Source organism: Odontesthes bonariensis, chromosome 6 (genome assembly GCF_027942865.1).
Source record: "Odontesthes bonariensis isolate fOdoBon6 chromosome 6, fOdoBon6.hap1, whole genome shotgun sequence".
Lineage (NCBI taxonomy): Eukaryota > Metazoa > Chordata > Actinopteri > Atheriniformes > Atherinopsidae > Odontesthes > Odontesthes bonariensis.
The window spans coordinates 26328698-26343722 of record NC_134511.1 but is presented as its reverse complement, the minus strand read 5'-3'; the positions used below and the strand labels follow the sequence as shown (position 1 = coordinate 26343722).

At 39.9% G+C, this 15025-nt stretch overlaps 1 protein-coding gene across 1 annotated transcript in view; it reads right to left on the bottom strand.

Annotated features, from left to right (window-relative positions):
* top3b (DNA topoisomerase III beta) overlaps positions 1–15025 on the bottom strand; it is a 52791-nt gene that overhangs the window by 14647 nt on the left and 23119 nt on the right. The window contains exons 9-12 of the mRNA XM_075468154.1: positions 12715–12869; positions 9736–9841; positions 8431–8577; positions 4415–4588 (exon numbers count right to left, since the gene is read on the bottom strand). Of these exons, the coding sequence (XP_075324269.1) occupies positions 4415–4588; positions 8431–8577; positions 9736–9841; positions 12715–12869 (582 nt within the window). The remainder of the gene's footprint in view (positions 1–4414; positions 4589–8430; positions 8578–9735; positions 9842–12714; positions 12870–15025) is intronic.

Genomic DNA, 15025 nt, shown 5'->3' with positions numbered 1-15025 from the left:
AAGTGAACTGATGTGACTTTATTTCTATTTCTGTGCTGCATAAGTTATTGGAAGCAGATGATTGTTTAGACGCCCAGTCTTTCTCCTGCTATAAACCTCCACCCTTTTCAAGCTGAGTGGAGCTTTTATTTTTCCCACATCTTTTTTTTTAATCCTCTACAGTTCCATTCAATTCAGTTTTATCTATATAGCACCGAATCACTACTGATGTCATTCTCTTAGGACATCTGCAAAATTTCCTGAGCTTTTTAGCATGCTCAGGCATAAAAAAAAAAAAAAAAAAAAAAAAAAAAAAAAAAAAAAAAAATTCAAATAATTTAGTAGAAAAAGAAGCTTTGATAGCTTTTAATAACATATCTTATGGACCAATTTTCAGGCCTCTGATTGAAATCTGTAGTAGTTACATTAAAATGTAACATGTGTAAAACGCAAAAATTGGCCTAAATCGACTGTTAGATCGAAAATGGCTGACTTCCTGTCGGGTTTTAACTTCACCTCCAGGATGCTTCTTTTTTGGTCCTGGCATGTTCTATATCTGTCCCAATTTTCATGCATGTCAGTGAAAGTAGCTGGAGGGGCTGAAGTTTAGGGGGCACTGTTGAGCCATTTTGTCTTGCCCATTTCTGAGATCCATAAAATAATAAAATGTTCACTTGAATTTTGTGCGGATTTTCATGACTTTTAAGACATGTTCAGGCCCCGAAAAAGGCAATTAATTTGCCAAGAAACCAAAAAAAAAAAAAAAACTAAAGATACAATAGTTGTGCTCAGGCCTAAATATAAATAAATCAGATACAATAGGCCTCAGCACTACCTTTGGTGCCCTAATTAACCCATTTAGGCCTAAAACGCCTGGAAAAGAATGCCTGTGGGATTTCAGAAAGACCCCCTAAAACCTGAAGTTTTTCTGGAAAAGCAATTGTGTCAACGCCTACTAAATGATTGATTTCTCAGCCTCTGTAGCAGAAACAAAATTCAAAAAGTATTTGAGAGCTTACACCTGCGGCTTTCTTTGGATATTGAGTTTATTTACATACACCTTCACGAAAATAGAAAATGTAAAAAGTAAAGTGCAGGAACAGCCCTATTTTCAATAAAAAAAAACAAAAAGTAAAGTGCAGGAACAGCGCTATTTTCAATTAGAAAACAGTAATAAAATAAAATAAAATAAAATTTTATATTTAAATTATTTATTTATATATTTATTTTATCGCCAGTAATCTCTTCGTACTGGCAGCACAAGGAGCCCATACACATTCCAATAAACGTTTTTATCTCCGGCACTGTTACGTGTGACCACCTTGCCATCTTTGCTCGAGCTGGAGTCTGAAGTACCTGGTCACTGTATCTATTCGTCTCGGAAACGAGATGCGCCCAAAGCTCCTCAGTAAAAATATGATTAAATGCCTGCAACGGTGTGGCATCTGCAGGTAAATCAAATTTCTCCCCTGGTGTGCGGTTGAAATCTCTCCGTCGATTACGGTGGTAATTGTCAGTCTTCCACTCACATTCAAACCCTTCAAAATCATCCTCGCTGTTATCGTCATCTTCAAACATATGTGCTAGCCATAAATCTCCATCAATTGGGTCAGCACGTTCATCAGCATCATCAAAGCCAAGAAACTCCTCAAACTGCTACCGTCTGAAATGTCTTCCCACTGAAAGTCCTCCATGCTTGTTCGATGTAACTTAACTTCAAAACAATGACACGAGGAACATGACGACACTCTCACGTGTCTATTATAATGCATTTAATTGGCGCAAAGGTCAATATTTGGTGCAAAACAACCTTATACATGAAAAAAGACGTGTACACTTTCCCGCCTTAAAAGGTAGAATAACGCAACAGCGCCCCCGGCTTTAAAGGTAGAAATGCGGCAACGCTTTCCCGGCCTCAATGGGTTAAAGACCACATGAAGGCTGTCAACATCTATGTGAATGTTAGGGTCACCTACTACAATGATCATCTGTGATCAGCACAAACTGAGACAAAAAAATTCTGAGAATTCATAAAGAAACTCAGAACAAGTGGATGATACACAACAACAAAGAGGTTTGTACAGAGGTGGTTATAGTGATTTCCACCATGGGAAAGAAAAAATAGGTCTAGAACTGATTGGTAACCCTGATTTGAAGACACTCCTCCTTCACCTGTGGTTGTAGGAATGTGAAAATTCAAATTGCTAGTGGTGTGGGAAAGAGCAGTGCCTTACCACTGCTCCCACCACATATTGTTTGGGGTCAGGGTATTCTCTGGTGAGGTCAACAACAGAAGATGTTTGCGGAAATCTAAGACACAGTGGCGTCAGATAGAGACTGGGTTGTGGCCACGTACACACAGAACATTATCAGAAAGTATAGGGGAATACCAGTCCACTCTGCTGTGTAACATGTATGCCTGATAATAAATTTCAGACGAGTTCGACTACTCTGGTCTTTTACCCACAACAGTGGGTTTTGATTCATTGATGCTAATATGATCCTCCTGCTGCAGCCAGGTTTTTGTAAGGCAAAACAAAATAAACAAATTAAATTTTGATGATCATCAATCAAATAAATTCCTAATGGAGACTTACAGAGATCTAATGTCAGCCAAACTACATTTAATGGTTTTATGTTTTTGTTAAGTTAAATATGCATTTAATTTGAATGATTTGCTCCTCGTGTTTTTCTAATTTATTCTATTTGGGTGATCGGGGAGCAAACACAGACATTACGGGGGATCCCAGTAGATGTGTGTGTAGAAAGCCCCCGATAACAACAACACGGCAGCTCTGAGCGACTTTCACCAAACTGCTATCGGTGAGTAGATGAATGTATTTTATGCCAGAAATAAGGTCCACATTTAAAACAACTGAACTTCTCCTTTAAGTCTTGCACAACTTGATTATCTTGTTGATGGTGCTAAAGCTTCAATGCGTACAACATTGGACAATTTTGCCCAATGTTCAGTCAAAGGAGACTGGTTCCCTGGTTTAATTCAAAGCTTTGTGCTTTGAAGCAGACTTATAAAAGCTGGAATGAAAATAGAACTCCAGTCATTCAGAAGGATCTCACTTAGTCTGGAAAGACAGTTTGACAACATATAAGAAAGCAATCTGCAAAGCTAGAACTGCTTATTATTCATCGTTGATAGAAGAGAATAAGAACAACCCCCGGTTTCTTTTCAGCACTGTAGCCAGGCTGACAAAGAGTCCTAACTCTGTTAAGCCATGTTTTCCTTTAACTTTCAGTAGTGATGATTTCATCAGCTTCTTCATCGATACATTTTTTCTATTAGAGATAAAATGAACGGAATCCCTTCTACTATTCTCACTAATGTATCATCAAGTACAGCAGCAGTAGAGGTGACTTTAGAACTTGATTAGTACTTAGACTTTTTCCTTTCTGTGGAGTTCTCTGTGATAACAACAACAATTGCTTCTAAACCATCAACGTGCATTTTAGACCCAATTCCAACCAGATAGTTCCAGGAGGTTAATTAGCACTTCCATATTGGATTTGATTTATCAATGTTCGTCAATGGGCTATGTGCTACATATTTTTAAGGTTTCTTCCTGTTAAATGTTAGCTTTTCTTTTCACCATTGCCTCATTCATGCTCAGGACAGGGGAATGAACTGAAGAGAAGTTGCAAGAAGATGCAATCTGTTGGCATCCTTATGGATATGAATTAATTTGATTTGATTGGATTATAATTGGCTTGTCTTGGACTTGAATAGGCTTGACATGACATTTGTTTGTTGACATTTAGTGCTATATAAATAAAACAGAATTGAACCGAATCTAAATTAAAATGATTACATTTGTATAATGTGAAAGAAGCCTGTGATAAACCCATTGTCCACATCGCTCTACATCTAAAGAAAGTTTTTTCCGTCTATATCTCATTGTTGTAGTTTTCTAGCCTCGACTTCCACTATCACTGACATTGTTTCGAGCAGCTACTTTTCATAACAGTAGCAAACCCATTGCATTTGTCTTCCTACAATACACAGCTGTAATTAAAAAAAATCTCTGATGAACATAACATGGAGGACTTGCTGGGGAGTAAACAAATAGATAATAAACAGGTAAGAATAAAAGAAAGTGAGTCAACATTAATAAGGGGAGCTAACGTGGACATAAAATTCTGTATTTGCCTTACAAGTAACGTAAATAAATAAACAAACAAACAAGTCAATAAATAACCACTAAAATCCCTCATTGCCATTTTAACTGTGTATATTTTACATATCTTCTTTGCATTTCTCACAACAGAAAATCTGCTGGTTTAATCCAAATTTCTGTACTGATGTTGATTCCATATTAAATTTGTAACGCTATTTTGAGGCTGACACTGTGCTCAGGTGGCTTTTTCTCTTGTTTGTAAGAAGTTATGAAAAGCAGTTATCCACAGTGGGTAGTGCTGGTACCAATGCCATGTTTCTCCATGAGCGTGATGAGTTCAGCCTCTGTCAAGTAGTCAGGTGGGCTTGTCTGCCTTTCAATCAGCTTGACCTCTTCGACTGTGAAAGTGTCTCCACATTCACAAGCTGGCATGGCCTCTTGCAAAGGGATGCCCTGCCATGACATCACTGTTGTGTAACCTGAAAGAATACAAATTTAGCAAGGATTAGGTTGCACCATCTGCAGCTTTGCACATTTCTTCAGTGAATGCCAAATTGTACATGTTTATTTTCAACAAAAGAAAAGGGAGTGAGTGAAGGCACTGCAAAATAGCATACTGTATTCTATGCACTGTAAACAAAAGCTTTGTTTTTCAGCATGGCTACTTATAGGAGCTAAAAGGGTTGTAGTACTATTTGTTAAAGTATTGGAATGCACCTGCCAGAACAACTTATACCAAACATGCATAATAGGCACATATGCAAGTTTATGTAAATGCTATTATTTTTATTTTCAGTATTTATATCGAGGTCATTCAAAGTGCTTTTTGCACTACATGTCACGTTCACAATTTCACACACACACACACACACACACACACACACACACACGCACGCACACAGTCTATACAATGTTAAAGGCTACTCAGTGCTTTCTTCTCTATCACACACCAATGAAAGCATCTGAGGCGTGTGTCTTGGCCAAGGACCCTTTGACATGTGGTCCTTGGAAGCCAGGAATCAAACTGCCATCTTTCCAATTGGCAGATGACTGCTCTTCCTCCTGAGCTACAGCAGCCCCAACATGTTCATGCACCATTATCCAATCATGCAATTGCATGATGTTTAGGTCATCTGACATTTAACATGAGTCTTCAATGTTTTGCACATTAAAGATAAAATCCTTTTGACGATCACATAGCTACTCTGACATTCTTTGTATACCAATATATTTCTCAAGTAAGGAGACTTTAAGACGGCATAAGGGGACTAAATAACTTGGGTCAACGTTGTTTATCTCATCCCAAGAACATGACGTGGATGTGGTTGGCCTTCTCATGTCTCTAATAACTGGCCAATATACTCTGTCGCGTGTAAGTCCAACCTCTGTCAGATAAATGTGAAGATAAATTTGAAATGTTTCCAGATATCGGGGCTCAGGCTGACGGAGGCCCTACGAGGGCTCTGTCACTGAGTCCAGCGCTGCCATACTTTACACGTGACCGCCAATAAAATACTTTGTTTAAAGGATAAGACCGGTTTTTTGACATTGGGCCCTTGATTTCACATTATAGCATGATGTTCTACTCACCCCTGCTTGTTGTTGAACATTTGGAGCTGTTCCGAAGATATTCGAGAGGCGTCTGGCTGCTCTCTTGAGATATTCGGCCATGAAACGGTTTCCTATGGGCAAGCTTATACAGGCACAAACTATGCTGTTTATAATTTATTAATTACTCTACACTAGCACTGATAACGTGGAGGTGTGTCGCTTACTTAAAAAAATCCGGGTTATTGTAATTTTGATTTTTTTGTCGTAAAGTGGGTGTTGCTGACGTCCTCGTCGTGCTACTGCCACAGACAGCCCACAGACCTGCTGCCTATTTATTCATTCGGCTAAAATTCAAAATTAGTAACCCGGATTTTTTTAAGTAAGCGACGCACCTCCACGTTATCAGTGCTAGTGTACAGTAATTAATAAATTATAAACAGCATAGTTTGTGCCTGTATAAGCTTGCCCATAGGAAACCGTTTCATGGCCGAATATCTCAAGAGAGCAGCCAGACGCCTCGCGAATATCTTCGGAACAGCTCCAAATGACCAACAACAAGCAGGGGTGAGTAGAACATCATGTTATAATGTGAAATCAAGGGCCCAATGTCAAAAAACCGGTCTTATCCTTTAACTTAAAGGAGAATTCCAGCATTTTTACAAACATATCCCATCTGTTGGAGACCAAGGAAAGTTGGCCAAAGGGAAAAACGCGAGAAATTTTCATGCCCGCTGCGATTAATTTGTGCGCACGCCTGTGGAACACAGAAGCTGAGAAAGGTAAGTACGCTGTTTTTGAAATCTCAAAATGTATAATGTCTGTGCTAGCTAATGGTATGGTTAGCCCCTGGGTTGAATTGTATAGCTACTGACACCACGGCCAATTCGGTAAAAAGTATTTTGATACACGTTAAGAGCGTCAGGAAAGGTTAAAAGCTTGCCCGATAGAGCCCGCTTTCATGGAAATCAGCGCAATCGGACAACTTTGCGCAGCGGGCATGAAAATTTCTCGCGTTTTTCCCTTTGGCCAACTTTCCTTGGTCTCCAATACATGGGATATGTTTGTAAAAATGCCAGAATTCTCCTTTAAGATAAGCTTGTTCTTGGGCTTCCAATGAAAGAGTCGGGCTAACAATTTGTGCCTCTGTATTGCTGTTCTCACAAGCCCCTAGCTGAGCGCCTCAGCGTTGGAGTTCTCCCCAGTAAGCAAGAGGGTCGCCTCGCTGTGGCAGCAAGTTGCAGGAGGGAAGGTTCTGACGATTGTTTGTGCATATACACCACACAGCAGCTCAGATTATCCAAACTTCTAGGAGTCTATGAGTGGTGTCCTGGAGGGAGTACCTCCATTGTTATTCTGGGGGACTTCAACGCACATGTGGACAATGATGGAGTGTCTATCAGGGAAGGCTGGGGACATGGAATCTAAATGGACCATGTTCAGGACCTCCATTGTGGGTGGTGCTTCCAGGAGCTGTGGCCTGAAGGTTGTCGGCGCCAGTTATGGCAGTAACCGGAGGTGGACACCAGCAGTGAAGAGTCAAGGATTTTCGAACCTCAGATTTAGGAGGAGCAGTGTGTTTTTTTGCCCAGTTTTTGCTTGGAGTAAGTGGAAGGTATTAGATGGATAGCTGGATTTCATTTGCAGGAATCCATGAGGCTCTCTTGTGTTTAGTCTTTGGAAGTTTGTGAAAGAAAACCCAGACTTCTTCCTATACCAGTTGTTAGAGGCTATTGTACAACAGTTCTTCATTCTTTTAGATACGTTTTCAAGCAATCAAAGATCATTGAGTCAAGTGCCTGTTGGCCACTCGGTGGGCATAACCCCACTACCGGAAGATCTCCAATGACATCCGTTGCATTTATTAGACCACCAAGTATATTGTGTCACACATCACCGCATGAAAACTTTCTTCCATGTTACTCAATGTACGATTTATACAAATGTCATGAATGAATCAACCTACTTTAAATATCACCACGACAGCTTTGACCATTAGGCTTGCTTTTATCAGATCTCTTGCATGACAGACGTTTCAATTCTGACTTTATCGTTTATTGCAAGGGTTCCAAAGCACCAAGTGGTTCAACAAAAAGAAGAAAATGCTAAAGTGCAGAGTTCAACAAGAATTTTTTTTTACATTTTCAAGCAAATAATGCTCACTGGACCTTAAGAAAACAAGTCAAAACTTTTCATCTGGGTTCAAACAGCTGAAGTACTAGGCCGAAGTACAAAATTGCAATTGTAAATTGTCAATGTATAAAATACTTCGATTAAATTTAAAAGTACACCTTCCCAACTTTCTCTTCTTCATCAATACTAGGTCCGTTTTAAATATTTTTTTTTCAAATTAGGCAACAACTTTTAAACCTTTACAGAATTTAGTAAAGTCTAAATGTCTCAAGAATTATAACCTTGATGCTCTGAAATGAGAATCAGAGGGATCGTAAACCAGCCTTAAAGCACAAATAAAAGACCAGAAGTGATTCAAATTATAGGCTCAGGTCATAAGAATAACAAAAAGAATGTAATACAATATTATCATAAGTTTAAATTGTCTCCAAAGTTTCTTCCCAGAAGAAACTGTGATAAAGTCATGTTGCCACACCAAAAACCTTGCCACTAAGCCAGGTTTTGTGATTTAATAGGGGAACTATGTAGGCTCAAAAGCAACCACCACAAGTTGAATCTGAGGTTTGTTTTTATATGACAATTTCTTACAGTTTGGAGATGAGAAATTTGCAAAATGACAATTCTAGCCATGAGGCTTTACCTGGTGATATGGGTGTTTTTCCACTACAAAAGAAGACCTCTGTGCCGATAGTGAAGTTTATTGTGGTTTCGAGATACTTGCAGTCCTGACTGAGAGTGGCAATGAAATGCCGTGTGATGTATTCGTACAGGCGCCAGCCATCACTTCCTGTAAAACAGCACAAGAGGAAGAACCTGGTATCAAAAGGTATGTTGCTGTCTGAGCATGAGGGAGGGTAGTTAGACGAATATTTTTTTTTAGAGTGCATGATAAGAACCACAAAAATAAAAATGACACGCATATATATATACTCCAGTTTTAGCTTCTCTTCATTGGCTCACTGTTAAATTCAGAATACAATTTAAGATTCTTCTCCTTACATATAAAGCTCTTAATGACCGAGCTCCATCATATCTTAAAGATCTCATTGTAAGATATTTTCCTAACAGAGCACTTCGCTCCCAAACTGCAGGTTTACTTGAGGTTCCCAGAGTCTCTAAAAGTAGAATGGGAGGCAGAGCCTTCAGTTATCAGGCCCCTCTATTGTGGAATAAGCTGCCAGTAAATGTCCGGGAAGCAGACACCCTTTCCACTTTTAAGACTAGGCTTAAAACTTTCCTTTTTGATAAAGCTTATAGTTAGGGATGGCTCAGGTGATCCTGAAACATCCCATAGTTAAGCTGCTATAGGCCCAGACTGATGGGGGGCCTCATCTGTCACACCTTTCCTCACTTTTTACCCGTTTAATTTCTCAAATGATATTATGTACATTTGGCATCATTGCGGTCATTAACTCGTGTTTCCCTGTTCCGACAGGTATCCTTTGAATGGTGTTACAGTGTTTGTTGTCCCCTCTTTTCTGTCTTCTAAAACCCCAGCTGGTGGAGGTGGATGGCCACCCTTCCTGAGTCTGGTTCTGCCAGAGGTTTCTTCCTGTTAAAAGGGAGTCGTTCCTTTCCACAGTCGCCTCAGGCACGCTCAGGCCGGGAGATTGGACTGAAGACAAGTTTCAGTACAATCTGTTGGATTCCTTAGCTCGGAAATTGTTTTTGAATTGGCTCTGTTTGAATGAATTTGACTAATTTTGAATTGAATTAATTGGATTTGACTGGATTATGATTACAATGAATTGGACTCTATTTGGCTTGAATTGGACTGTATTATTGAAGTGCCTTAAGATGACATTTGATGTGATTTGGCGCTATATAGATAAACTATAGATAAACACTGAAACAACATCACATTTGGAAAAAATAAGGTATTGCCCTTGAAGTAATCTTTTGTCTGAGATGGTATTTGTTTTTTGCTGTTGCTTGTATGACTCACCCAGTTCCCCCTCAGAGGCAGCGTGCATGGGTGTAATAGGTGGATGGTCTCCAGCATCACTTCCTTTCCTAGGTCGGTTTATCCCAGTTGAAAGCAGAGCTTTCACCTGATGTTTAAAAAAAATAGAGAACAAAAGTTTTTTTTATAATAATTCTGTTACTGTATGCATTAATCATTTAATCGGCTTAAAGCTGCAGTCGGCAGGTTTTCAAAATTCCGAGTCTAAACTCCGAAAATTCGAACTGATACAACTTTCAGGTCCCTCCCCCAACCTCTACCAAGCTCCTAATCGCCCCCCAAACCCCTCCCCCTCTGTGGATGAGGTTGTGCACGTGAGTTCACACCAGTGTGCGGCTGTGCGCTCACACAAGCTGGGGGCAGACTCACGCTCAGCACGGTTGGTGACTGTTCTGCTCAGATGATAGATAAATAACCCCCCTAACGTGATTGGTTAAAAACAGCCGGGAGCGCTCGATTTTTGCAAGCACGATTACAGGCTTTAGAGGGAGCTACAGAATTCGGGATTTTTCCTGGTGAAAGTTTCTGGACTGCAGGCAGGCCAATCCCACACCCAGAATCTTTGACTACAAAGCCATGCTGTTCTAATAGATGCATTTTACAATTTAGCATCGTCTTGCTGGAATATAGGAGGCCTTCCCTGAAATAAATGTCATCTAGAAATAATGTACATACGTTTTAGAGCAACACATGGAGTATGTGTTGCTCTAAAACCTGTATGTACATTTCAGAATGTGTACATTTCCAGATGGCAACTTGCCAGTTTCACAGACAATTATAATAATAACCCGTATACCATTAGGGATACAGAAACTGAGCACTGGTAACAAACTGGATTGGTGCCTCTACATTTTAGTTTCGAAGACACTGCGTCCATTACTGCCATTGCCACTTGAGGTCCCAAGGTTGACAGGCATTAAATACTGATTTTGGGCAATGTCTATTTTTTTTTGCAGATTGGTGATTCTCTTCCCATCTTTACCTGTGAGAGACTAACTCTTTAAATTGCTCTTTGTTTGCCCACTCATGTTACTGACCTATTGCCAATCATCGTAATTAGTTGTAACATACTCTTCTTGCGATCTATTTTTAGTACTATATACAGGTCCTTCTCAAAAAATTAGCATATTGTGATAAAGTTCATTATTTTCCATAATGTAACGATAAAAATTGAACTTTCATATATTTTAGATTCATTGCACACCAACTGAAATATTTCAGGTCTTTTATTGTTTTAATACTGATGATTTTGGCATACAGCTCATGAAAACTCAAAATTCCTATCTCAAAAAATTAGCATATCATGAAAAGGTACTCTAAACGAGCTATTAACCTAGTCATCTGAATCAACGAATTAACTCTAAACACCTGTAAAAGATTCCTGAGGCTTTTAAAAACTCTCAGCCTGGTTCATTACTCAAAACCGCAATCATGGGTAAGACTGCTGACCTGACTGCTGTCCAGAAGGCCATCATTGACACCCTCAAGCAAGAGGGTAAGACACAGAAAGAAATTTCTGAGCGAATAGGCTGTTCCCAGAGTGCTGTATCAAGGCACCTCAGTGGGAAGTCTGTGGGAAGGAAAAAGTGTGGCAGAAAACAATGCACAACCAGAAGAGGGGACCGGACCCTCAGGAGGATTGTGGAGAAGGGCCGATTCCAGACCTTGGGGGACCTGCGGAAGCAGTGGACTGAGTCTGGAGTAGAAACATCCAGAGCCACCGTGCACAGGCGTGTGCAGGAAATGGGCTACAGGTGCCGCATTCCCCAGGTCAAGCCACTTTTGAACCAGAAACAGCGGCAGAAGCGCCTGACCTGGGCTACAGAGAAGCAGCACTGGACTGTTGCTCAGTGGTCCAAAGTACTTTTTTCGGATGAAAGCAAATTTTGCATGTCATTCGGAAATCAAGGTGCCAGAGTCTGGAGGAAGACTGGGGAGAAGGAAATGCCAAAATGCCTGAAGTCCAGTGTCAAGTACCCACAGTCAGTGATGGTCTGGGGTGCCATGTCAGCTGCTGGTGTTGGTCCACTGTGTTGTATCAAGGGCAGGGTCAATGCAGCTAGCTATCAGGAGATTTTGGAGCACTTCATGCTTCCATCTGCTGAAAAGCTTTATGGAGATGAAGATTTCATTTTTCAGCATGACCTGGCACCTGCTCACAGTGCCAAAACCACTGGTAAATGGTTTACTGACCATGGTATTACTGTGCTCAATTGGCCTGCCAACTCTCCTGACCTGAACCCCATAGACAATCTGTGGGATATTGTGAAGAGGAAGTTGAGAGACACCAGACCCAACACTGTGGATGAGCTTAAGGCCGCTATCGAAGCATCCTGGGCCTCCATAACACCTCAGCAGTGCCACAGGCTGATTGCCTCCATGCCACGCCGCATTGAAGCAGTCATTTCTGCAAAAGGATTCCCGACCAAGTATTGAGTGCATAACTGAACACAATTATTTGAAGGTTGACTTTTTTTGTATTAAAAACACTTTTCTTTTATTGGTCGGATGAAATATGCAATTTTTTTTGGATAGGAATTTTGAGTTTTCATGAGCTGTATGCCAAAATCATCAGTATTAAAACAATAAAAGACCTGAAATATTTCAGTTGGTGTGCAATGAATCTAAAATATATGAAAGTTCAATTTTTATCATTACATTATGGAAAATAATGAACTTTATCACAATATGCTAATTTTTTGAGAAGGACCTGTACTTTTCCAGGCTTTTGTAGCCCCCACCCCATCTTTTCTGAGACAGACGGCTGCCATCGAAGTCAAGATGAGCTTATACTTTTCATCAAATCTAAAGAATGTGTCCTAACAATTTTGATGTTTTCGTTGTTGATTTGAAAATTAAATATTCATTAATGCATCTCATAACATTCTTTTTATTTACATTTTAAACAACTTCCCAATTTAAAAAAATAAAATAAAATTTGACCCAGCATGAGACCCTCACCTCCTCTCCAAATATTGGATTGTTGATCTGCTGCTTCAGTGTTCCCTTCAGGTCAAAGTTTTCCGAGTAGTGGGTTGTCTCAGTACGTGGGTAGCTGATGTAGCCCTGTGTATACAGGCGCTCTGCAATCTGCATGGTATGTTGGGGACCCATGCCTGAAACATAATGAAATATCAGATTACTTATTTTCTAATTCATTCATCCATTTATGTCTTCCTTATAATCCCTGACAAAACTGGAAGCTCACTTACTTATACTTCTAACTCTTTCATTACTGAGGTTATTGTGATCCTAAAATTTCAAATTTCAAAACCTATAATTAATTGGCAGAGAAAATTTGTCCACTAGCAGGTCTGGTGGTGATAACTTAACATAGGAGTATTAGCATGAAAAGGACTACTACTTAAATCAACTTAAATAAAATTCACTCTGTGGTCTGTGACGGTCGGCTATCTTCACACAGAGTTTGCTGCTGCTAGTTTGGTGCAACATGGCCGGATATTTATCAGATTTTGACGACGTTGACGACGACTGAGTACGATGGACGTCCTTACCGGAGTGAATAAGTTGTGCTGCAGCGGCGCACGTCGATGAAGTCATCCCAGTAAAAGCGTGTGTAGAAAGCCCCCCGATAGCCCCCAATAACAACAACACGGCAGCTCTGAGCTAACAGTGCAATAGTATGCGTTTATTCATTCATTGGTCTTAAAGTATAAGTGAAATAAAGACAGATAATGCCTTATTTAGAGGCTGTATTGTCAATGCCCGGTTCTCTCCCGTTATATGGATATACGCGGATCTGAGTGATCTAAATATCTTCCGAAGGACGCTGACTTTCACCAAAATGTTATCGGTGAGAGGATGAATGTATTTTATGCCAGAAATCAGGTCCAGGTTTAAAAAAAACAAACGAACTTCACCTTTACTATCAATATTTTCCCTTAAAGGGACACTGTGTAATTTCTACCCCCATCTAGTGGTGCAATTTTATTTTGCAAAGTGGAATGAATTTGCTCTCTAGCGCCTCGCGTTTTCAAATGTGCGCTGCAACTTCTTGAACTACAGCAGGCGGTATGTGTCAAGATTCAAGAAGCTATAGCTTCAGACTCATGGTCCATACAAACAAAAAGAAATCCAAGACACACAGTACAAAGGATTACATAACACACATACAATAACACTATAAATACAGATGACAGATAACATGTCAGATAACATAAGTTGACATAGCCTTTGGTGTGCAAGCAATGCAATTAGTCATATTCCGGGAGTTACTGGAAGTGACGTCGACGCAGCGGTAGCGTTAGCAGCAGTGTGTGGTTGCTGGAAAGTGTTCTTTTAAATAAACTCCCGGTAAACTTACAAACTTTCTAATGCCTCGTTTTGTGAGTTAAGAGCCTATGTGTACTACGGCAGAAGTCTGGTAACAATCAATGCATTATTAGTGGGATAATTTACGAGATAAAATCTATTTACCATTAGCGCCAGCAATAAGCCATTCGGCGGAAATGACGGCACAATGACGTCATTTCCGCTTGCAGGCCTGGCGGGGAAATCGCGATTCGAAGTGCTTTTTGTCCCTCTCTGCACTTCATCGTTTTTCATAGACCGGAAGGACATGGCAGCCTCCATAGAGCTTACCTGCTCTATGTAGATACAGACAAGTTATTCTTCACTCAGGAGGATAAGTGAGATTGTTGACAGAGATAATTTTACACCAATGAGGACTAATTTATGAATGAATATGTTGATTTGAGCTAATAAATGACTTTATTTATTATATAGTGTCCCTTTAAAAAAGAAAAGCAGTCTGTCATTTCTGTGGGTTAAGCTGTCCATTCATTACCAAAATGTTATCAGTAATGATGTAAAATATAAATAAATATTACTGTGTTGAGTCTACATGTTGACTTAATTTAGTTGACACATAAGTGTCACTTTCAATGAGCTGTATGCATGCAGTTCATTTGACAGTCAGATTCCCTTAAACTTTGTTATTTGAATGATTAATTAAACCAGTGAATGGCAGCTCTTCCTTTACACAGACTTTTATTGTCATTTCCGTTTGTCCTACAGACTGATCAGCCGATCTCTGCCTTTCAACATGCTGCTGACAGACTTGCAGTTCACCAGTGTAGCTTATGCATCGTGCTGTTTTTGCCCTCACAAGTATCACGTTTAAAGTTTGTCACCGAGTCTGCAAACTAGTTATCTCCACAAATGCTGGGCCACAGCAATAGTGGGACACGAAATAAAGTACTCCTCGCATTCATATCTTTACCTTTTCAACTCTGCAACAGTTTCACGTTGG